The sequence below is a fragment of the Cyprinodon tularosa genome, unplaced genomic scaffold, assembly GCF_016077235.1.
Source record: "Cyprinodon tularosa strain WSP-4 unplaced genomic scaffold, ASM1607723v1 ctg424, whole genome shotgun sequence".
NCBI classification, from domain to species: Eukaryota; Metazoa; Chordata; class Actinopteri; order Cyprinodontiformes; family Cyprinodontidae; genus Cyprinodon; species Cyprinodon tularosa.
In genome coordinates this window covers 143215-169099 of record NW_024039146.1, presented here as the reverse complement: position 1 = coordinate 169099, position 25885 = coordinate 143215, and the positions used below count along the sequence as shown (strand labels likewise).

At 37.9% G+C, this 25885-nt stretch overlaps 1 protein-coding gene across 1 annotated transcript in view; it reads left to right on the top strand.

Moving 5' to 3' along the window:
• Positions 1-3962: 3962 nt before the first annotated feature.
• Positions 3963-25885, top strand: part of unc13d (unc-13 homolog D (C. elegans)) — a 35972-nt gene continuing 14049 nt past the window's right edge. Inside the window, exons 1-14 of the mRNA XM_038299297.1 lie at positions 3963-4096; positions 4884-4910; positions 8402-8458; positions 8541-8597; positions 8669-8776; positions 8849-8908; positions 9095-9161; positions 16003-16183; positions 16262-16306; positions 16378-16449; positions 16538-16607; positions 16695-16799; positions 22960-23052; positions 23133-23233. Of these exons, the coding sequence (XP_038155225.1) occupies positions 4037-4096; positions 4884-4910; positions 8402-8458; positions 8541-8597; positions 8669-8776; positions 8849-8908; positions 9095-9161; positions 16003-16183; positions 16262-16306; positions 16378-16449; positions 16538-16607; positions 16695-16799; positions 22960-23052; positions 23133-23233 (1103 nt within the window). The 5' untranslated portion in view covers positions 3963-4036. The remainder of the gene's footprint in view (positions 4097-4883; positions 4911-8401; positions 8459-8540; positions 8598-8668; positions 8777-8848; positions 8909-9094; positions 9162-16002; positions 16184-16261; positions 16307-16377; positions 16450-16537; positions 16608-16694; positions 16800-22959; positions 23053-23132; positions 23234-25885) is intronic.

The following is a 25885-nucleotide window of genomic DNA, read 5'->3' as shown; positions in this document are numbered from 1 at the left end:
ATAAAAAAAAGGAATGATATAATTTAATGGTTAAGCTAATAAAAATAGAAAATAAAAACAAAATTCAGTATTAAACATTTTCTTTTATTTCTGAATAGCTGAGATGTAGCTTTACACAGAGCTAAGCAGCTTGTTGCTCAAAATACCTACAGTTATACAACAATTCTATAAAAAAACCGTGTTGTCAAAGACAGTAGCGTTGATAATTACCAATGTTATTCTCGAGTGCTTGAACGTTGATCAGTAAAACATATTATTTGATAGTGCATGTATTTATTTTGCAATGGGCAAAAGAGTTGATGTTCCCTTACATGAATACTTGAGTGCAGTTTGTAAGTCGTAATGGCTTTGCACCTTAAAAATAGAAGGAGAAGATATACTGTGTTGTTCAGTTTAGCTACTAGTATGTTTTAGCTTTCTTTGAGCACATAGGATTTTTTTCATTGCTGTTTTGCTGTTTTTCCCATTTATTTTGTCTTTGCAGCACAAGCTAACAGAAGAACAGGCATTGTTGCCTTGCAGTTTTTCAGAGGATATTTAGAACTGGGAATTCCTTTAGCATTATATTTCAGAACAAAGTGGACAACAAATATACAGTAATTCATAAACAAATGGAAACGGAAATTAAGCAAAAAATGAAAATAAATGAACTTACCAGATAGAAATTAAGGAAAAAATAGCACAATATATACCAGCGGATATTAAAACCAATATATGTGGCAGAATGCTAAAGACTAAAACAGTGACAAAGGTTTCTAGAGTTCTACCAAAACTAAGTGAAAATGAAAGTGTTCAACAAATTATGATACAACCGCAGATAAAGAAGATACACGAAAACATAAAGACACACAAGATCTAAAATATCATCTAGTATGGGTCATTTGAAAAATATGGCTGTAAATAAAAGGGCATAAACACGACTGATCACTTAATCTATTGCTTTGTTGTGTATAGAAACACAGTCTTAAAACAAATAAAATGTGTTTAGGTCCATAAGTGAATCATAGAAAAAGGTAATTTAAAAATATTTTTCTTTTTTTTACCCAGCATTTAACTTCACTTTAGCGGAGCAGCTCATTTTAGGTAGTGTTGCAACATTGGGACTGGTTAGGCGCTATAGATCCACCTTGTTTTGATAGTTATATGCAAATGTGTGTTGTAGGAGGATTTTTTTCTCAAACAAAGAATATACACAGTTTTGAGTTCAAATGAGCAGGTCAAAGGACAACTCTTTCAGCTCAATGTGCTCTTTGTTGACAACACTTAGCCCAAAAAAATCATAATTTGTTTAAAAAATATATAACCTCTGATTGAAACATTTTTTTCAATGGGAAACATGTAAGAGCATCAAACCCAAAATTGAAAACCACTGCTGAAGGGCTGGGTCTTCAAGGAAAACAGAACTCAGTGCAAAATTTCAAGAAACCTTGTTTTGTTTTGAAATAGTGGTTAAAAAAAAAAATCAATGATTCGCCAGAAATAATATTGAGAAAATACCCAAAATAATACGTACTTGAAGTGTGTAATTAAAATTAGGAAGCGATTTGAAACGTTCCTCATTTCATGCATTGAACCTTTTTCAAATTTTGTCTTGATCCAAAAATATAAATAAGACGTTTTTCACATTAAGTTCAGTTATCTTTTGTCTCTAAATAAAATTTACTGCAACGAACTACCTTCCAAATTTGTAAAATATAGAATGAATCTATCTGTAATGGTGTTCGGTGAAGGCCTCAAACATCGGCGTACAAACAGCATCATGAAAACCTAGGAGCTCAGCAGACAGACCAGACAAGAAACTGTGGAATGAGGTCACAAAACACAAACCCTGAGCTTTAAATCTCTAATAAAGGACTTTGTTTATAGATAAGCAGCCATGACTTTTACAGGAATTGGGAGGAGGTGACAAAGCCCTGGAACCCAGGAGGGAGAATCTGTTGGCATAGCAGAAAGTAGTAGTATTGAAATGAAAGCAGCTGTTGACATATAGCCATCAGAAAGCCTGTTTAAAGTTTGCCTCAGGCCATAGAAGAGGATACTCTGGTTCGATGAGATCAAAGAGAGGAAACCCTGAACACACCATGGCGGGACACCATAGTAGCAGCATCATGCTGTGGGAATACTTCCAGTATAGGTACAGAGATAAAGACAGTGACATTAAAGTCGTAGGAAAGTGGCTGTTCCAATTGCTGCATTTCTGAATTCTCCCGAGTGGTGCACAACTAACATGATTGAATGAAGTGAATGTGATTGGTTATTTATCAAGAGAGCGGGATTGTTGTGGTGGAAGGTTTGTAAGCAAATTTGATAGTTGACGGATTCTCGGAAGCATCTTGCTAAGCAGTTAGCTACTTAGTGCTAGTAGGTTCCAATGGGAAATAACATTGGGACCAAGTGGCACTAAATTGGTGACTTAGAAACGACACTGTCAAGGAACGCTATGGACAGCAGAAACATGCAAGAGGAGGAGAGTTTGGTGTTGGAGGTCGTGGATAAGTCTCCTCCGTCATACATTTTTTATTTAGAGAAGGAAAGCGGGGACGAAGATGTTGTGGAAGAGGACGCCAGGGCGGCAGAAGCTTGGTTTGGTGTAGAAGGCTTACAGCCGTACATGTTTGAGCCCTCGCCTCAAAACGCTGCCAGTTCTGTTAGCTCTACGCCTGCTGAAGACACAGACGTCCATCCCTGTGAACACTGGGACGGAACTCAATGGTAAAGTGAATGATTCTGATTTCAACCTTTGCATATATTAGCTGCGACATATGAATCAAGATGCTATGAATGAAAAAATTTAATTGACAGATGACCGTTGGTGATTGGCTGAATTTAGGTGAACAAGATGACGTACAACTAACTGACTAAAACAGATTTTATTACAGGAGTTTTTTTTATAGAAATTTGCTACATTTTGGGACAATATAGTCTGATAAAGAGCACATTTATATACATGTTTAAGCCAGAATGATTTGACGTTTAAATATGATTTCCCTTCAACTTTGAACCTTTTAAAGTAATCTTATTCTTTAGGGGAAGTATACAGCACAATTCTTGATTTAAAAGGAGCAGATATCTCAATTACAAGGAGCTTTGATCTTTTTGCCACAAGCTTGGAGAGCGGCTACTGGTCACAGTCAAAGTAAAGAACATAGCAGTTCTTAGAGGAGGTAAAAGGCTTTGGTGGTGGTTTACCTTCCAGCAGGTAACTACCTGAATCATCCACTATGATGGAAATGTTTAGATTAGAGTCAGAATATCCCATTTAAACCTCAGACCTTTATCATATTGAGAATCCATAGTACAGTCTAACAATAACATTCACAGAGGTTCTCTGAATGAGCTTATGTTATTTTCCAGAGCAGAATAAATTAAAGATACAGTAGATATGCAAAGCTTGCGGATTCAGTATCCTGCAGGTGTAATAGCAGCAAAAGGTTAAATTCCTTTAAGCAATTTTCTTCCACTTTAAATATATAAACCACTTTTTAACATGTATATAAGTTTAAAAAAAAAGTTACAAAGTTTTAAATATTCAGTGGATATCATCATATCTATTGATTGACTTCTGATAATGATGTAAAACAAAATCCTTAAAAGATTTTCTTAACTTTTCATAGGTTTTAATAAACTGCATATTTCTGACTGGTCTGGTGACACATGGCTGCTAATTCAGTTTTATCTAATCAAAAGTTTTACATTCGTGACCAAGTTATATTTAACACCAAATTATCAGCAGGGGGTCAGTCCCTTATCAAAATAGAGTGAATGTTTGTGCCTGTAAGTTCAGATTTCCGCTTCCAAACAAAAAGTGGAGCGTGAGCTCTGTAGTGTTGTATTCAGAGGTAAAGGAACACACAAGTTGAAGAAAAACTCCTAAGTCACAGTCACTGACGTTACCAGCTTCAACAGGAAGTGATGACTTCCGGCTGCTGTGTGATAGTACATCGAAATACATCGCACACACAGCTTCCCCATATCTCACACACAGAGCACACCAGCTCACCAGGAAGGAGCCTGGTGATAAGACAGAAGCATCACTATGGCAGGTCAAAGTGAGCACACGACAAAAGGAGAGAATTTACTGCAAACACCTGAACAGGTAATCTTCTCTAATTCACTTTAAAGAGCTGATGAGCGCTCCACATGGTGTCTGCAGCCTGCTGGTAATCTGCCTTGAGATCTGGTGTTGATCAAACTGATCAAACGAACAGAAAACTTTGGTTATGAGTGTTTTTCAGCTTCAGTTTTTCTATTTAGTATATTCCCTGGTTTTTGTGTTTTGCTTTCAAATCCTAACAGGATCAAAGCTGCTGTTTTTGTTAAAAAGTATGTCCAATCTCTGAGTCACCATCTCCTGATGACTATTTTAGGGTCCGGTGACTATGAAGCATGGTGCTTTAGATGTATATTTAGGTCATATGCTCTGATATTAATTTTTGGTCGACTTATTTAAAGAAGTGTGTGTTTCTGATGGGCTAGAATGCTGCTTTATTAAACACAGGGCATCTGTGCAGGGTTTTTGTGGTCATGCATTTTGAAAAACCATCTGGCTTTGCTTTGCCTCCTGCATGAAGAGGTTGTATCCGTGTATATTTGCATGTCTACCTTCAAAATGTGACATTCCCGCTTCAGATGTTATGTTTTCATTTTTTCCCAGTTGAAAGTATTAAGCACCATCACAGTTGCCTCTAAGTAATTTTCATAATCAGCAATAGAGGAAGTTTGAACTCTGTGAGGGAGGCATTTTGAGAAACTAAACAATAACTTGATTATTTCCTAAGCATATCTAGTACAGAAAATATTCTAGTTTTGAGTAAAAGTGTTTGTTGACATTTGCAGCTCTCTTGTTGGTTTTTAAGTGAGTTTTGCTGTTAACTGTTTTCCAGGAACATGGCGCACCAAGACACAGGCAGGTAAATAATATCAGCCTATATTCAAACTGTATTCTTTCAATGTAATGTATATCAACTGTCTGAATAACAAAGACAAATGCTTGGCTGAAGGCAAGACTGAGAGGAAAATTCAGACGGATGTCCCTAAAAATACACAAAATCAAACTTAAAATAGCATATAGTAGGTATATTTCAGCAGTTTCTTTTAAATTTGCGCAAGATTAAGTAAGAAGAAAATTTTATCAGGCAATAAACTTACTGGAATCTATGGCTAACCAGCGGGGTTAAAGTTCGTCCTCATAGAAATCTGACATTTTCAGATAAGAATGATTTTGTGGAACCATTGTTTTTTTCAAACTATTGTGTTGTCTCTTGCTAAGTCATAACGATACCTGCTCAAATGATTCTGATCCTGTTTTTACCGCGTACTATCCGACATCATAATCAGTGACAACTTGACTTATTTTTGACAGTATCATAAACCCGAAAATGGATTCATGATATTAAGGCCACTAAAGGGACAAAAACTCCTTCTTTTTCCCATAACAGCCAATGAGAAATCAAGTTGCCTTTACGTTGCATCAATTCAATTCAGTTTATTTCTATAGCGCCTGTAGGAGCCATAATGATGGCTGTGCATGTGTATGTATCACGTGGGCATAGTTGCTGTGGTGACACATGCGGTGACAGCTGATTGCTTAAATGGGTGTGTTTACCTGCACTCCGGAGGAGAGAGGGGAGCGGGGTAGCCGTATTTCTTGTTGACCGTTTGCTTTATGATCTGAATCAGTATGTCACATCATGTACGTTCCAATCTGTTGTGAGTGACTACATGAGCCTCTGGACAGGATTAAAACACCAAACCAATTCCTGGATTCCGTGTGCATTTTTGATCAATGACGGCAGCGCGTCATACACATACAGGACTCTATCTCCACCTCTCAAGCGACAAGGATTGCTAAGGAGTTGCTACAGCGCCAATTCACAACACATGTCATCATCAAACAGTCAAAGTGATTCAAAGTTGTCTATCTAAGGAAAACCTGTTAAATGCATTGACTAATTGAATCGAATGCAATCCCTCACATTAAGCAGATTAGCATAAAATTTCCTCCAGATGTGTCTGACAAATTGCTGCATTTATTATTAGGCTACCACCCATATTATCAAAAGGTTCAGAGGCATTTTTCTTCCTCATATAAGACGCATTTGTTCAAGTAGATCTACTTGAAATGACTCCTCAGATGGACCTGGGCACACCCGGCCTATCACCAGCCTTCCCTCTGGAAGCATCACAGTCATGTGAGGCCTGGACCAACTGACTCAAGCACAATATTTTCCCCCTGGCTGTAAAAAAAAAAAAAAAAAAAAACGGACCTTGGCAGGACACAGACATGCTAGTATTTACCATTACAATGCACTACATTTTTTGATCTATTATTAAACAAAATATCTTTATCTAAATTGTCATAGCTAAAAGGAGAGGCTGCCATTTCTTGTTTCATGAGTCTTATAGTCAGAGCGAGAGAGAGAAAGATAGTCAGCCGCAGTAGTCTATAATAATAGAAAATACCAAACAGCAAGGGCTTACTTTGATCAGTGATCATAATCTCTCAATCAGTCAATTGGTCCAATCATTAAAAAAAAATTAAAAAAAATTAAAAAATGAAAATCAAAAGTCAATCAAAACATTTTACAATTGAATCAAACGTTCAATTTGAAAACCTCTATGAATATTTGTTTTTAGAATTCATTAAAATAGTTAATTGCAAAAAAAGTTCAATTATAGTCAGTGGTCTAAGTGGATCGGATATTCTCAAAATATTGGCATAACATGAGCCTGAGCCTACAGTATTTAAAATGTCCTTTGGATCCTTCTTCTAGTGTCTATAACCTGTGGACACAGAGACAAGCAACCATCCAACACCGAAGGCCAATTTAGAAAGATTTATCAACCTTAAATTAGAGGCTCAAATCCTACCTCTGGCCATTCAATGCCGAATGGCCAGAGGCAGGATTTAAACCAACAACCTTCTTGCTGCAAAGTCATTGTAGAACCACCATTGCTTCTGTGCTGCTCACCATGCCTGAACAAAGGATGTAAACATAAAAGGGTTTTGGCTGCTCAGTGGAGCAGTGCTAGCACTGCCGCCTTGCAGCAAGAAGGTTCCGGGTTCGATTCCCTGGGTCTTTCTGCATCTTAATTCTCCTTAGGTGTGAGTGAGTGTGTGTGTGAATGGTTGTTTATCTCTGTGTTGCCCTGTGATGGACTGGCGACCTGTCCAGGGTGAACCCCACCTCTCGCATGTAGACAGCCAGAGATAGGTACCAGCACCCCTCGTGACCCCGTTTGGGATAAGCGTGATGGAAAATGGATGGATGGATTTGTCAGGGTGGCCAGCTTAAGCAAAGACCTGTTACTCAGTAAAATCAAATTATAAAAAAAAGTTGAAAGTTATGATATTTACCAAAAGTTAGGTTGCAAAAATTTAAAAGAATTTAACTAATTGCATAAGAAATTACATTTTAATAGACATGGGCTTATTTCTAGATGTAAAGAAAAATAATCTGTCATCAAAAACTTTGCAAATGTTCTATAATACAGTGAATAATGAAGAGTTTCTCTGGTGGATGGAGCATGGTATGTTGCAGCTTTACCACTGCTTTAATATGCTGGCTGTAAAAGGTCCTGAACCTTTCCGTCACTTACAAGAATGAGAAATATAACTTTTGTGAAATACTTCAAGTTCCTAAGAAAAGCAGACAGTTAGCCATAGTGTGGAAACTAAAGCAACACCACCTATCACAGTTATCAAAGAAACATTTCAAAACTACTATTAGCACACTATGAGCAGCAGGTTGGCTGCTCATCCAGTAAGTCCCACCAACAAAGGACTCAGCTGTGAGCTAAACAGCAACATTTTACAATATTCTGCAAAACTATAGCTTTGATGAACTCTATGTGTTCAAGTAAAAAAACATAGATAATATTTTTTTCCTGTAATATCTAATTAGTTATTATAATCATGCTGCTTTTGCACAGTTTCTACCTTAGTCAGTTAAATAACATGCTGCTGTCATTTTGTACATCTCTGATGTTGCTGCTATTTTTCAATTATCCATTACGGTGAAAATTTCCATAGCTTTAAAATGGTTATTCATTCTCCAGATGCATAGTATTTATATTGCTAAAACATTTTACAGTACAGTATTTCATTTGTTTTTTCTCTATAATATTATTCTTATACACTTTTCTAAGGTCCACATTTTTCTATAATCTTTTTGCTCCTGTAAACACCAGAATTTCCCCATTGTGGCACAATACAGTGATTTTCTATTCTATTCTGTTCTTTTAATTTTGTAATAATATTTAAAGCAAATTGTTATTAAATGGTGATTGTGTTGTAACTCCTAAATTCGTCCCAAATCGTCTCAGAAAATCCATCACCTGGTTAAAAGAGTAGCTAGATGTTTAAAATGTAAACCTAAAACACATTTTTTCCTGTTTATAGTTTTCCCCCGTCCATTCACGTAAACTTGGAATGACAAGGAGACAGAGAGACCGGAGGGTCAGTAACACACTCAGATCTTAAATTTATATGTTTTTAAGATAAGCATTGACTCAAACAGAAACTGCTCTGTTTGTTTTAGGACTTAAAAGAAGATGAAAATCCTGAGGCAAAAGCAAGACGGAACAAGGAGATGGAGGTACTGGCATATCTTTGGATTGAAACACCATTGTTCCACCTCGAGTCCCTAACTTTGATTTCTGTCTATAGCTGAAGCCTCTTTATAAGGAGCTTCTGTACACCATCACCCATAAGATGGGTAAACCTGCATCACCAGAGGTCTTCACAGAAAGCCAGCTTCACCAGTACATCCGGGAGGTAATCTCCCTTTACTGATTAACAGCAGGCATTGTTTGGCCGATTGCTGACACTTTCCTTTCTATCTACCAGGCTTTCACTATGACGGAGGCAGAGCACGACAGTCTGATGGAGAAAGTACAGAGCACAGAGGTGAGAAAAGGAAATCAACTTGAGTTTTTTTTTTTCCATTCCCTTTTAATCATTTGAGACCCCGGCATCTATATATAGATTTCACAGAAAGAACCTTAACTGGTCCCGTCCACGCAACCAAGGCATTGGTGTTGTTCATACTGCTTTATTTTCAAAGTAATTGACTATTTGTGAAACTCCCAACAGCCACCAGTATACTGTCTGATGGTCACCGTTAAGGAAGCTAAGGAAATCCTTGGAAAAGACGTCAGTGGTGAGTTCCTGTTTAACCTCTAAAAGTCAACACGGCTTAATTAGTAGCTAGCCTGCAATCAGGTGCTTTACAAAAACGCATTGTTGTTTTTCCAAAGTATCACCTTAATACGGGTAACGGTGGTGCTCTTTTTGTTTCTGCACCTGATCCACTTGTTGATTGGAACTATTTACAAAAAGATGTTATTGTTTTTTGTTTGTTTTTTATTAACCAAAGGACAGGTGAAGTAACCATCTTTAAGCCAGCTGACAGGCAGTGCTAATGCACAATATGATCCAAACAGTCTGAGCCTAGGTTACCCTCACATTTTCTTTTGCTTATCATTCACTGTATTAATAGTGTAACACTTTTGAAGCCATAAATTTTGACAGTTTGGTATATTTTTGCCTACCTGGGGACGGAGACTTCCACTTGAACTGTTATGGATAAAGATAGGCCTAAAGATAACCTTTAAGCCTCATGATTGTCTTGTTCTCTTTTGTTATTTCAGAGAATTCCCCCTATCAAATATAGCCTAAATAGTCCTGAGCACTTGATGAGAGAGTAGAATATTAAACATCTAAAAAACATATTATTACATGAACAAAAAAAAAGCAATTGCAAAGAACAGTGATGATGACATGATATGTTCACATAACGCTTCTAAAAACCTCTTATTAGGTCTGATGTGTCTAGATGTACCAGCTTCTTACTTATTAATATATCTTCCTTATTCTAAATATATTTCTGAAAGTACACCTCTTCTTGGGCTAAGTGGTTCTCAATTTTTTATACCTCAATAAATAGCTTCTCAATATCGAAGAGGACTAGGGCCACTGCAAAAATTAAAAAAAGTTAACTGATTTTCAAATATTTTTCAGTTTAATATGGGGAAAAAGTCAGAATCCTAACTTAAATCTCAGAATTCTGACTTTAATCTCGAAATTCTGACTTTTTACCTCAGAATTCTGACTTTAATCTCAGAATGTTGGATCTTAATGTAGATGGGCACCATGAAGGAAGAGATATGGAAGCACTCAGCTTCACTGACAAAGATGTGAGTTGTTTGGGAGAGTCAGTAACACATTGGTGGAAAATAACGGAATTGGGTGCCTTTTCACATGCCCGAGGGGTCCCCGGTGATGCTTTTTCATTAATGGAGGAGTAGAAGGTGATTAAAACAAGAGAGCTAGTTTAGTCTCTAAAACAGACATGACTACGGCTTAATGCTAACATGGTTTTAGCTATCACAATTCAGTCAGAATTCTGAAATTAAAGTCAGAATTCTAAATTTAAGTCAGAATTCTAAGAAAAAAGTCAGAATTCTGAAATTAAAGTCAGAATTCTAAGAAAAAAGTCAGAATTCTAATATTAAAGTCAGAATTCTAAGAAAAAACTGAATTCTGAGATTAAAGTCAGACTTTTCCGAAAAAACTCAGAATTCTGAGAAAAAAAGTCCGAATTCTGAGATTATCTGTATCTCTTCGTATCTCTTAGTTTGCCTTAGTTTAATGAAGCTGTAAATAATGATAGAAATTATGTTCCTCTCCAGTGCCGCAGCACAAATCTTGTTAAATTCTACATTTCATCTTAACCTGAAAGACAAAATTAGAAAATTCCAAATAATCCAGAAACTTGTTGATAACACTGACTTAAAAATGTTCTGAACACACAATATAGAGCAGCAAAAATCCAGACTTTCCTTCCCTCGTGTCCCGAGAGAAGATGGTGATCCAGACCAGCTTCCTAAATGATGAAGAGACAGACTCCTGTGAAGGCCTTAAAATAATAATTCTCAGTAACAGAATAATTTTTTTAGCCCTCAATGAATTATTCTTGGTGGCCGCGTGCCAAGAAGATTAATTTCTGATATTTAGGAAACTTAAAATTAGTAGTGTAGATTCTCCACTGACCACTGAAGAAAGCAATGGTAGATAAATTTGGTCTGTTATATAGAAAACGACTACAGTCCAAAAACATGAATACTAGTTTAATTGGCTTCTCTAAATTCCCCTTAGTTGTGAGTGTGTGCACGAATGGTGATTTGTCCTATTTGTCTCTGTGTTGCCCTGTGATGGAATGGTGACCTGTCCATGGTGAACCCCACCTCTCACCTGTAGACAGCTAGAGATAGGCACCAGCACCCCTCGTGACCCCGCTTGGGATAAGCGTGACAGTAAATGGATAAAACAACTAGAATAAAACTCTTAACATCATGACTTAAGTATACTGCAATGCTCTATTGGATATGTCTACTATAGTGGAGGGGTCCACAGAGGTACTGCATGGGGGTTGCGAAAGTTTTGGTTAATTAGACTTTTTTTATATTCCCCCTGCCATTTTTTTCAATAATTGAAATGTCTTTAAATATACATTAACGTGAATTCAGCGCACTGTAGTAAACAGATAAATGGAGGCATAATATGTCCTTCAGTCATCAATGCTCACATTCAGTGACACACAGGAGCTCTTTCAAGCTGGGCACCGTTTCATTCACAACACCTGTCCCATCAAACAGGAATCAGAATCAGAAATACTTTAATAATCCCAGGGAGAAATAACTGTAGGACCAGTTTGATAGAATACAATTTCATACAATTTATATAATTAGGGGTCCCCGCTCCTTCTCCCCATCAGTTTGAAGGTCCTTGGCCTGGAAAACGTTGAAGACCCTGCTATAGAGGGTAGGCTTGTTTAGCCCTGGCTAATTGTTCCAAATGTGATTAAAAAATTGGCATTTATTTGAAAATGTTTTGGAGCTGCTGTACAAGAATCCAGAAGTTCTTCAGTGGGGTGAGAGATTAGTTTGAGCTATCATTCCTCCAGTGCATCATTGCTTCTAATGTGAATAATGTAAGGAAGTTTCACAATGCTAAATCAATTGAAAAAGATTCTAGCTTGTGAGGGCATCTTCAGTCTTTTTGATCTTTAAGGAGTCTCCCATATAAAGACTTCCCATATATACTCTACCGACAGCGCCCCTTCTATACAGGTGCTGGTCATAAAATTAGAATATCATGAAAAAGTAGATTGATTTCAGTAATTCCATTTAAAAAGTGAAACTTGTATATTATATTCATCCATTACATACAAACTCATATATTTCAGATGTTTATTTTGTTTAATTTTGATGATTACAAATGACAACAAATGAAAATCTCAAATTCATCATATCAGAAAATTAGAATATTACTGAAGACCAATAAAAACAAGGGATTTATAGAAATGTTGGCCAACTGAAAAGTATGAACATGAAAAGTATGAGCATGTACAGCACTCAGTATTTAGTTGGGCCTCCTTTGGCCTGTATTACTGCAGCAATGCGGCGTGGCATGGAGTCGATCAGTCTGTGGCACTGCTCAGGTGTTATGATAGCCCAGGTTGCTCTAATAGTGGCTTTTAGCTCTTCTGAATTGTTGGGTCTGGTGTATTGCATCTTCTTCTTCACAATACCCCATAGATTTTCTATGGGGTTAAGGTCAGGAGAGTTTGCTGGCCAATTAAGAACAGGGATACCATGGTCCTTCAACCAGGTACTGGTAGCTTTGGCACTGTGTGCAGGTGCCAAGTCCTGTTGGAAAATGAAATCTGCATCTCCAAAAAGTTGGTCAGCTGCAGGAAGCATGAAGTGCTCTAAAACTTCCTGGTATGTGGCTGCGTTGACCCTGGACCTCAGAAAACACAATGGACCAACACCAGCAGATGACATGGCACCCCAAACCATCACTGACTGTGGAAACTTTACACTGGACTTCAAGCAACGTGGATGAAGTGCCTCTCTTCTTTTCCTCCAGACTCTGGGACCTTGATTTCCAAAGGAAATGCAAAATTTACTTTCATCAGAGAACATGACTTTGGACCACTCACCAGCAGTCCAGTCCTGTTTCTCTTTAGCCCAGGCAAGACGCTTCTGACGCTGTCTGTGGTTCAAGAGTGGCTTGACACAAGGAATGCGACAGCAGAAACCCATGTCTTTCATACGTCTGTGTGTGGTGGTTCTTGAAGCACTCACTCCAGCTGCAGTCCACTCTTTGTGAATCTCCCCCACATTTTTGAATGGGTTTTGTTTCACAATCCTCTCCAGGGTGCGGTTATCTCTCTTGCTTGTACACTTTTTTCGACCACATCTTTTCCTTCCCTTCGCCTCTCTATTAATGTGCTTGGACACTGAGCTCTGTGAACAGCCAGCCTCTTTAGCGATGACCTTTTGTGTCTTGCCCTCCTTGTGCAAGGTGTCGATGGTCGTCTTTTGGACAACTGTCAAGTCAGCAGTCTTCCCCATGATTGTGTAGCCTATAGAACTAGACTGAAAGACCATTTAAAGGCTTTTGCAGGTGGTTTGAGTTAATTAGCTGATTAGAGTGTGGCACCAGGGGCCATCAATTTTGAACCTTTTCACAATATTCTAATTTTCTGATATGATGAATTTGAGATTTTCATTTGTTGTCATTTGTAATCATCAAAATTAAACAAAATAAACATCTGAAATATATGAGTCTGTATGTAATGTATGAATATAATATACAAGTTTCACTTTTTAAATGGAATTACTGAAATCAATCTACTTTTTCATGATATTCTAATTTTATGACCAGCACCTGTACATGGAATAAAAGAGGAAATGAAAGTTGGCACAGTGGGTAGCACTGCTGCCTTGAAGCAAGAAGGTTCTGGGTTTGATTCCTGACTTTCTACATGGGGTTTTCATGTTCTCCCTGAGCATGCGTGGGTTCTCTCCGGGTACTCTGGCTTCCTCCCACAGTCCAAAAACATGACTGTTAGGTTAATAATTGACTTGTCTAAATTCTCCTTAGGTGTGAGTGTGTGTGTGAATGGTTGTTTGTCTCTGTGTTGCCCTGCGATGGACTGGCGACCTGTCCAGTGTGTACCCCACCTCTTGCCCATTGACTGCTGGAGATAGGCATCAGCACCCCTTGCAACCCCACTCGGGACAAGCGTGTCAGATAATGGATGGATGGAAGGATGAAAGTTGGCCATGTATATTTATTGGCAACTTTACTCCTTGTTAATGCCCGGGTTACCATTTGGCTCTGCAAATGCCTAAATGCTTGTGGTATAAAATCAAAATGTGTTAGACATTGTGTTGTAGTCACACCAACCAAGGTACAAGACCAAGACCTCTAAATGTCTTGGTCTGGACCTGTAAAGGTCTTGGCCTTGTCTCATTACTCCTTGGTCTTGGTTGCTGTTGTCTTAGCTAAAACAACAAAAAACATTGATACCAAGAAATATGCATCACTACTTTCATGTTGTTAACAAATTCGGACCATAATGTCTAAATATTCCAGCCTCAGTTTCTCCCTCTTAGCTAAGAGAAGGTCTTACCTACTCTATGTTTAGAGATTACATTAATCTAGAGATGGTAGCAAAAAAAAGAGAGATCATATTTCTCCTATTTTAGCTTCATTTTAGACACAGAACAGATTTCAAATTGTCCTTCTCACATGTTTAGATCTAAATAACCATGCTCCATCTTATATCATAGATCTGATCATTCCTTATGTCCCTGATAAGGAATGATCCCTCTGACCACTTCAACCACCGATGGTGGTCGGAGGGACTGGTATAGCCAGTGTATGGCAGCATCTCTGCTGTCTGTGAGCCCCAGGGCAGCTGTGGCTACAGTGTAGCTTGCCACCATCAGTGTGTGTGTGTATGCGTGAATGGGTGAATAACTGAATGTAGTGTAAAGCGTTTTGGTCAAATCCTCTGAGTTTAAAAAGCGCTATACAAGTACAGGCCATTTACCGTTTTCCTAACACAGCCCTTCACTCTCAGTCTGCAGGTTTACTAGTGGTGTCTAGAATTTCAAACGGTAGAATGGGAGGCAGATCTTTCAGATATCAGGCTTCTCTCCTGTGGAACCAGCTACCAGTTTTAGTCACTGCGTTGGGCACTCTGTCTGCTTTTGTAACATGACTTTTTAATTTTTCATTAAGCTTAAAGTTAGACTATGTCAGTTTATCCTGAACTATCTCTATTCTTATGCTGCTATAGGCTGATGGAGGAAAAAGGAACATATTTTCATAATTCTGCCTAAAATCTTTGTTCCCTTATTTTGCAGTATTTGTTAGTTCAAAATCAAATTTTATGTTCTCTGTACTTGTTCTCGTCAAAGTAGCTTCATCTGGACTGGTGCTCTGTTTAGAGGCCTCAGTTGACTACTGCCATCAATAACTACCATTATTATTCATATAGTTGGGCATGTTTTTCAGTGTTTAGTCCTGATTCTCACCTAGACATAGCTTAGGGCCCAGCTTTTACTGTGACTAACTGGATTTACTCTCTTTCATCATGTTGACATGAAAACTGGATCATAGCTCATTTGCTTAACTTTTCCTTTCCTCAGCCACCTATAGAGCTGGTTTACTACTACCTTTTTTAACATAGAAAGTATTCATGGATCAGTGTTTCTATGTCCCTTTTGTGTGTCTGCTTCTGTCTCCTTAAATTTATATTCTGCATGTCTTAGTTGTAACAAGTAATTTTCTTAACCCTTTTCAAGTTGTTTTGTCCACGTGTGTGTCCCCCAATGGATATTTGCCTAAATGAACTGGATTGTTGCGATGCCATTGCCCAGTTAGTAAATTTCATTAACCAGTAATATAACCAGTATGAATAGATAGCATGGCAAAGTTGCTGCTGAGTTTATAGTCCATCTGACTTTGGAAGCTTCTGGATTAACAAAATAGTCTGTGTTTTCTTGTAGTTTCCTCATATATTTGTAAGATGCTAAATACCATTTATCAAATTTGAATTTGAGGGTTAACTAGTGAAAATTTTTTGCCAATTTAAAAGAATAGATTTGACTGTTTGTTTGTTTTTGTTTTTTTTTATATAGGTTTTAGTGACCCTTACTGCCTCCTGATGGTACTGGAAGAGGAGGAGGAGAAAAAGAGCAGTCATTCAAAAGCTAAACCCAGCAAATATGTGGTGAAGGGCACCGTATCCCATGAGAAAATCTACCAAACTGATATTAAAAAGCAGACCTTAAACCCCATTTGGAACCAAACCTTCGTACTGTGAGTTTAAATCTGTGACAAGCTTCTAAAGAGGCTCTTAAGAGATATTTTAACTAATCTTTCTTGTTACCTTCTTAGGGAGTTTGGCGATCTGACAAGGGCTAGTTTTCACCTCGAAATGTGGTAAGAAGAGCACAGAAAGCTTCACTTTGGCTGCTTTTATTTAAGGTTCACTTTCTGTTCTTCCGCTGCAGGGACAAAGATGAGGAGGTGTCTCTCACCCAGAAACTGGAAGATATTAAAACTAACTTTAATAGTTTAAGAAGGTATCCAGCTTCCTTTCTATCTTATCTAATGGCTTAAATAACTAAAACTGATGAATGTTCCTGCTTTTCTGATTGATTCCCTGCTTAGGATGATCAAGGAGGCCAAAAAGGAGAAAGGCACGGATGACTTTTTAGGAAATATTGTCTTAAGGCTACAGGTGGCAAGAAATTTTTTTTTCCCTATTGTTTTAGCCTTGATATCTGTTCTGTTTAGTCTAAAACCCAACTATTTTACAAAATGACAGGACCTCCACTGCACTGAGGACAACTGGTACAATTTGGAGCCCAGAACGGAGACGTATCCTGACCGCGGCCAGTGTCACCTCTTCCTCAAGTTCATCCACAAAGCTGTAAGTGAATTTCCTCTAAAAGCCATCCTGAACCTCTGTTGGAACTGTAAACAGTCTCTTGCAAAAGTATTTCTACACCTTAAACTTTTATACATTTGGTTAAATAACTTATTCTGCCAACCTTAATATATTTAACTGTGTTTTTATAAATAGAGCTGCATTAAATTGCACATTATTGTAAGGTGAAAGGGAAAAGTGTCTGTGAAACAATTTAACAACTAAATCATAAAAATCTGGAGTGCATTTTGACTCTGTCCCTACAGGGTGATAAGTTAATTAGAGAATGCAAAACTATGTTTCACCCCATTCACACAAATTTGTGTTTGTAGAGTGCATCTCTACCAACTTACACATCTACAGACTGAAATGCTTTCCGTTCATCTAAAAAATTGCAGAAGCTTGGTCATATAAAGTGCAGAAAAGCCCCTTTAGATTATACTACAGACGTCACAGGATTTGGTCTGGACTTTGTCTAGACCATTTGTTGCATGCACCTTAAATTTCTCCCATCTAATAAACTCCAACTATCTAGGGAATGTTGGCCTAGTGGGTTAGAGCAGTGCACTTGTGCTCTGAGAAGGTGCAAGTATCCTGTTTCATCCTCACTGCCTCCACTCTGGGTCCCTGAGCAAGACCCTTCCGCACACTGCTCCCTGGGAGTCACACAATGAGAGCCCACTGCTTCCCAAGGGGATGGGTTAAATGAGTGAAGAGAGTGAATTTTCCCATTTTGGGACAATAAAAGGATTAAGATTACATCTACACTATCCCTCCTATGTGAACTGCATGGTGATTACTTCACTGCATTGCACCATGCAGTGTAATGTGCAATAACAGCTTTGCACCACACATTGTGTGTTTTTTTTATTTTTTATGTAGGCTATAAAGCTCTTAATTATCGGCTGACTCTTCTGTTCAGAGGCTATGAATACTTTTGTCGGGCCATGTATACCTCCATGTTTCCAGAAGCTATAGCTCAACTCGAATGTTGAAAGTAATTAATCAGACTAAGTAGATAAGACTCAAATGAGTTGAGTTGGTGTAGAGATTTTATTGTTTTTGACAACATTTAAATCAAACATTTTGATTGAGGGCCCGGTGGTGTCAGTGTATGGCAGCCTCGCTTCTGTCAGTGAGCCCCAGGGCAGCTGTGGCTACAATGTAGCTTGCCACCATAGGTGTGTGTTTGAATGGGTAAATGACTGAATGTAGTGTAAAGCGCTTTGGTCAAGTCTCCTGACTTGAAAATGCGCTATATAAGTAAAGGTCATTTACCATTCACGAAACATTTTTGATTAATCTGAATTATTTGTGTATTAATTAAGCATTGAACAACTTAGCCACAGTAACGTTCTTGTTCAGATTGTGAGAATAAGATCCATTTGGCTGACTAGCCGGCGATGGGTGTGGCTTGTTCCTCCATAATCGAGGTAACTGTTGGGTTAAATTGATGCTATTCAAAGAGGATATTTTTAAGCACTTTTATTTTTCTCAAAATAATATACACTGCAATGTGGAGTAATACTTATTACAATAATGGTGCGTTCAGACAAGGCAAGGCAAATTTATTTGTATAGCATAATTCAGTACAAAGACAATGCAAAGTGCTTTACATGATTAAAATACAGGAAGATAAAACAGAATCAAAGCAAGTAGGAAAAAAAAAATAATAAAATAAAATAAAAACAGAAAGAAACAAAAAAGAATATTAAAAAAAGTTGGACTAAAGAAAATATGTTTTGGTTGAACTGCTTAACTAGAACAGTCGAAGGCAATCCTAAAAAAAATGTGTTTTTAGTCTTGATTTAAAGGAACTCAGGCTTTCCGCACTTTTACAGTTTTCTGGAAGTTTGTTCCAGATAAGTGGAGCATAGGAAATAAATGCTGCTTCTCCATGTTTAGTTCTGGTTCTAGGTGTGCAGAGCACGCTGGAGCCAGAAGACCTGAGTGGTCTGGAGGGTTGATACACTGATAGCAAGTCTGTGATGTATTTAGGTGCTAAGCCATTCAGAGATTTATAGACTAACAGAAATATTTTAAAGTCTATTCTCTGAGATACAGGGAGCGAGTGTAAGGACTTTAGAACCGGGGTGATGTGCTCTACTTTCTTAGTCTTAGTGAGGACACGGGCAGCAGCATTCTGGATCAGCTGCAGCTGTCTGATCCACTTTTTAGGCAGACCTGTGAAAACACCGTTGCAGTAATCAATGCGACTAAAAATAAACGCATGGATTAGTTTTTCCAGATCATGCTGAGACATTAGTCCTTTAATCCTGGAAATGTTCTTCAGGTGATAGAAAGCCGACCTTGTAATTGTCTTTAAATGCTTTTGGAGGTTCAAGTCTGAATCCAGCACTACACCTAGATTTCGGGCCTGATCAGTGGTCACAAGCCGAAGCGACTGAAGCTGTGTGCTAACTTTAGATCTCTCCTCTATTGGTCCAAAGATTATTACTTCAGTTTTGTTTTTATTCAGTTGAAGAAAATTATGGCACATCCAGGCATGGATTTCTTCTAAGCATTTCCTCAGTGCTTGAATTGGTTCATAGTCACCTGGTGACATGGTGATGTAAAGCTGTGTGTCGTCTGCATAGTTATGGTAGCCAGGGCCGGTTTTAGCCCTTTGGTTGCCCTAGGCGAGATTGAGTTTTGCGCCCCCCTCACTTTTGCCGTGCGAAATACCAGTACTGTTTTCAGCAACTGTTTAGTGCTTCATTGTGTTGTGTTTACAGTTTCACAAAGAGTGCTGTGCGGTGAATTGTGCCTACAGTTGTGCAAAGTGTGTGTTACAAAATTGCAAATTGAGTGCAAAGCAGTGTTTGTTCTTTTAGTTTTGTGAACTCAGTGAGTGGATTTGCTATAAGTATTAATAGTTTTAGAAATTGTGCTATAAGAATCAAGGTTGTGTTTAAGCATTCAGAAAAAACTGTAACTTAGCATGGAGTGATGCATAGACAAATACCAGAATAGGTTTCAGTACCTTTTCTTTTTTATTATTGTAAATAATTTATTACACACTCAAAGTTAGGACTGTGCAAAAACACTTTTAACCATCTGTAAGGACACTTAGGTAAAGTATAACTAAAAAACTGGATTGAATCAATGAATGAATTTATTTCAGACAATTAACAAATTTAACACACATTAAACAAATATTAAATAAATCAATTTCAGAAATTACCAAATAACAATAAAAAATAATACATTTAAGAAATTCTTCAACCAAGGACTACATAAAAAAGTAATTGATAAACATTAAATTAAATTTTCTGTTCCAGTTCAATTAAATCATTTGAACATAAATAGAAATGGGATAAACAAAATTTTCCTCTAAATAAAATATATCAGGTATATTTACCCCGATTTCTGACATTGATTAGTGATTAAAGAAAGGATTAACCCTCTACAAACAAAAGTGCTTTTATGAATACCATTACAAAATTAAAAGTTTGAAGTTCTTGTAGTTCTATCTATCAGTTGTTTCAGGTATTTCTATTCACCTTCAAAATTGGTGCAGCATTAAAATTTGACTCGTCTGGACTTCCTAATGGCAAATTCGTTGATGGTATCATCAAATGAGATTTTATTTGAGACCTCTTGGTTGATGCTCATCAGTGCAAGCCCATTTTGATGATTATTTGTACATCCCTTTTGAATACTCAATGCAGATAATCACTACAAAATATTTTATTTATATTAGTATCTTCTACCCATTCTCAAGCTAATAATATAGCACATAATTCTGCTGCATATATACTGAGAAAAAAATTATGTCAACATACAAAAAAAATGTTTGAACTGTTAAAAGAAAAAACTTGTCCTACCATTCATCTAATCTCCAGGTGTTATGCCCAAAAGTGCATGCCTGCCGAAATATGCATCCCCAGTCGCGGGAGCGCGCCTCGCTCTGTTGAACTGCATATTGACGAGGAAAACGGATTAAAATATGTTCAAACGAGCTTAGGTTCTTATATCAATGATATAAAAACGTTTAAAAATACCTCTCGTGGGAAAAAAGTTGTGGTTATTTGGCAGATTAATTTACAAAAGTACGGATTTTTGAACAACATTAAATCCAAAGATTTTGACCATGGTACGGCTGATTTATTTGTTGTGGTCTCTTGCTATTTACACACAACACTAAACCGTGATAGCCGATGTGAGTTTGGAGTTTGCAAAGCTTTCTCTTAAGTGGAAAATCAAACGCGCATCTACACAGCACAGCGTTCACAGACCAGTGAGATGCATAAACAAACAAAAAAAAAATACAATACAGTTCAGTAAAATACAGTTCTGTTTTATGCCTCATTCTTGTAAGTTTAAAATGTTCCAATGCTCCTGAGTGCACCATAGCTTTCTGACGCGCAGCGAACGCATCTCACTGGTTAAGTGAGGGATGTTTAGATGAGAGATTATTTCTATCATTGTGCTATTCATTCATTACAGGAATTGTTAAGCATTTTTAATAAATACATTTTGAATAAAATTATCATTTGTTATTGGAGTTATTGCTGTTGACTTTTACTGAAAAGCATTTTTAATAAATCAACTGTTAATATCATGTTATTGTAGGATTACCTAGGCCTATGCATGGGAACAGAGATCCCCCACCGCCGCCCCCCCGCTCCAAGGTGTCCTGGTTTTTCAAAATGAAAATATGGTCACCCTAAGATATAATCCTTTTTAATTTTAGCCAATGACATCGCCACCCCAGCAGATGTAATTGCTGTGCTTGTTTCCTGATATGAAGTTATTGTTATTCCTGTGTAAATCACCAGCCTCTCAGATCCTTTGTTTTGGAGCTGTCCTTATCCCTGGCAACCCCATAGCATTTCCTGTCAAAGTCTCAATAGCTGTTGGCATTTTACAATAAAAGCACAGATGAAACTTAACATAACAGGCTGCTACTAAATGGTCTTCCATAAAATAAACGTTTGAATCACCTTGGGGAGACTATCAAGTTTTGGAAAATCTCCAAAAGCACAGAAAAAAAAGAGTTTGCTTTTGTTCCTCTGGATTACGGTCAGACTCTGCTGTACTTCCATGTAAATCTACCCCCACAGAATGCACTGATGCTGGGCAATGGGCAGTGACAGACTAGGGTCTTTGCTGGAGGTAAGTGAGGACAACGAGCAGTGCTTCTAGGACTAAATTAAAACATCTTTTTATAAACCCACCTAAAAACCACACTCACAAAACTCTCTACCTTTTTTTTTTAACAGTTACAACAGTTTTTTAAAATATTTTCCTCTGTATTCCATTCGAGGTGAAAAAAGCGTCCCCTATAAGCAGTCCCTGATTCGTTGCCTTGTCACAGTGTCATAGAAAAGTTTAGCTCCTTTCAACTTCAGCGATCACTGCTCTGCTCTCTCCATGCGGTGCTGCTGTTTGACAACACCTCAGTTTTGTCAAGTTGCAGGAGGTGCGAGCAGAGCAGTTAACGCCCTCACCACATGGGATTTACCGCTGCCCGCTTCCGCTCCCTTCCCACTCAGATTTCATAGGAAGTCTTATTTGCCGCACAATCCCCATCTGGTCTGAACACACCATAACAGTTGCAGTTGAACCTAAAATTGAGACCTAAAATAAAAAGTAAAAAAAACATGCAAAACAGGCAAACTTACTGTCAAACTGCTTTTTTAATTGAAAACTCTTTCAAAGTTTAATTTCCAGATTGCATTTTTTTCATATTAGTTTACAAATCAGTTTATAAAAATCAGATGAATCTATAGTTTTCTTTTTTCCATTTACAAAACATATTTACCTCCAATAATAATGGAACAGAATTCACTCTATACATATCTGAATAGGTAGTAGTACTAGTCCTAGTGTCCTTTGCATTTTTGGAAAAAGAAACATTCGAACAGAAATCATAAACTCTTAGCAAATAAAAACATTTGAGTTCACAAAACTAAAACCCTTAAATAGTAGTTAGTGGAATGTTTATAATTGGAGTAAATAATTATCCTTATTAAACTGAAATCTAAATGAGGAAGTACAACTTTAGTAATAGGAAACTTCTAATAACTTGTGATTTTAAATTTATCAACTTAATTTTTTTAAGGTAACTGATAGTGTCAAAATATTTCAGTTCTGGTAACTTTTTAATGTGTACAGTGTATCAGAACATGAACTATAAGTATTTTTGTGTTACTTCCAGAGAGACGGGACTCTTAGTGCAGGTCGCAGCGCCTACACCAACTACTGTGGGATTCTGCAGCAGTTTGTTCAAGCTTACATCTCCAAGCAACAGGTGCAATTAACACTTTCTTTCAAGACTGCTGTTGGCTCTTTTTTCTTTTTTAACCCCACTTTTACATTTTTCCTGCCCAGAGCTCTGCTCCATGGAAAGGGGCATTGTGTGGTGAGGCCCAGACCCTGCTTGAACTCTACGCTACGCAGAACGACCTCTCACCTTTTCTCCAAGACCTGGCGTAAGCACATTCTTTTCCATTTATAGACTATTGTAAAAGTAAAGCAAATTGCAAAACCTTTGTAATAAACATGAATGAATGACTTATAAATGGAGACCAATTTGATTTATTTGGTCTACATGAGCTCAAGTCAAATCAGAATAAAAATTGAAAATATTCCCACCTTTACCAACACAATCTTAGTCTTAGTATTAGAGAAGGATGGTCGACTGAAGGAAAAATTCCTGGCCATACCCCTTTTACATTCCAGAAGTCAACTTCTTGATCCAATTAGGTCCTACAACCTTGTGCTACAACATCAGGGACATGCACAGACATTTTGAAGGGCAGGAAAGAAAGAAAAAAAATGACACATACAATATAACACATCCTCATCACTATAGAGGGCACTGCAGCATGCATTTGGGCACCCGTGAGGGAACTATAGTATGTGTTGTGGCTCCTGAGAGGACATTGTAGCATGAGTTTTTGCTCTGGAGAGGTCACTCCATTACGCATTTTAGTTCCCTAGATTGCACTTTAGCATGTATTATGGCTCCCAAAAGGCCAAATGAGGGGACCTTTGAATGTGTTTTTGCTCCTGAGACGACACTGTAGCATGCATTTTGGCTCCCAAGAGGGCACTCCAGCACCGGTTTTGGTTCCTGAGACAGCACTTTAGCACGAGTTTTGGCTCCCGAGAGGGCGCTTGAGGGCACTTTAGGACACATATTGCCTCCTGAGAGGGCACTTTACTATGTGTTTTTCAAAAATTGGGCCACAAGGAAGGGGCAATCGCCACTGATTTAGGGATGTCAAATCTTAGGCTCTAGGACCATTTATGTGTATTTCATTTACACCAGTGAAATACAAACCTATGTAAGGGCTTTCAAACAAGATAAAGATCATTTAAAATCTTATTAAAATGGTAAATATAAGATACATCTTAGGGTATCATGTCTATCATGCAGGCCTTTAAATCCACCCTACAGACTTGTTACCCGTTTCCCTCTGGCTGGTTGAGTAAATTTTTAGGCTCCATCCCTACTTACGCTCCTCTGCAGCTCTGAAATGCTTTGAGTGAACTCAGGAAAATCTATGAGTGAAAAATTGTACAGAAAAAGCATCTTTTCTCCACTCCTCTAAGGTTCAACCACTGAGAATTAGAACTGATCCCTGTTTCAACCTCAACTTCTGCATACGCTGACGACTTTTACATCACATGATCTTATAGGAAGGCCTGTACATCATGACAAACTGGACAGCAGTTTTTTATGCCTAATTTTTTTTTATCTTTAGTACAGTTCTTGTTTATTGCTTTAAGGACAGTGTTAATTTTTTAGTTAAAGAAGGTTTGTTTGAAGTACTTACTAGCAGGCAACATTTTACCAAGTGTTTGCTGCAGTTGGGATCGTTTAAAGGCTCTGTCACATCAGAGCTGTTTAAATGACAGAATCTGTTTTTCTGGATGTAAAGAGTTCTTGCATGAATAGATCAACAGATTGCCTGCTTCATTTGTAGAAGTTCAACTAGCCTGGTTACAGATCAAACATGTAAACTTTGGTCTAGCTGAAAACAAGGGTCAGGGTTAACTTGCAAATGAAGTATGGTTTTGGAAATGTTATTTATGGACATGATTGTGATAAAACTATTTTTATATTGGGTCTGCGGTCCATTATGCATGTTTGCTCTTTATCTTTTCTCTTTACTGCTGCATTTGTCTGATACATAAAAAGAAACCTGTTCATAACACGGAGGCTCTTAAACTAAATAAACAAAATAGTTATTCCTGGCACAAGCACACATTTCATATATCTGGCAAAGCATTTTTCAATGCACAACCAACCTTTCATCCATCCTATATGTATCATCTTAATATTATAAATGATGTCATACCTTCATTTTTTGTAGGATGAGCATTTTGGAAAACTGAAATTGAAAACTCATTAAGAGGATCTCTCTTTCTGCCCTAGGCTATAAATAGCCTAAAAGACAAGTAGATACATCTTCATATTGTCATGCATCAGCACAGACTTGTCCGTTCTCCAGTCTAACAGCTATCCCAGCATGCACTGTGGAAGCAGCAGCTTCAAATGGAGCACTCACAGAGCTAAGAGTATTAAAGGTGCTGTAGGAGATCTTTTCTAACGCATTTTTACCTTAAAGATCTCCCCAAAGCCGCTTAGCAAGCAGTGAAATAGAAGGTCTGGAAGTGAAACTAAAATAAATGGTCCCAGCTACAGTGTGAAATCAATGAATAACCCCAACCAATCACAAAAGACGGTCCGTTGTACACGATTGGTTCCTGACACGTCAATCATGGTCGTCTGCTTGTCCCTCCCCCCTGTGCGCGTACCCTGACACATGAATGAATTTACCCCCCAATGCTCGAGCAGGATGCTCACACCTATGTAGACCAGATTTGGGTTTCCCCGCCTTACCGGGCAGGCGGGGGGAAGCACGGAGCCGCCAGTGTCCAGGCTACCGTCACCGGGTCAGGTTCGGTCGCTCTGTCCCCAGCCCCGGAGCTCACGACTCTGCCGCACTGTAATCGACCAAAATCCTGGATGAATTTAAAATTCCCCCCGGACATTTTTTTAGGTATGAAAAGTGGGACATGTCCGGGAAAAAAAGGACATCTGGTCACCCTATTCACACCTAAAGCAGCAAGAG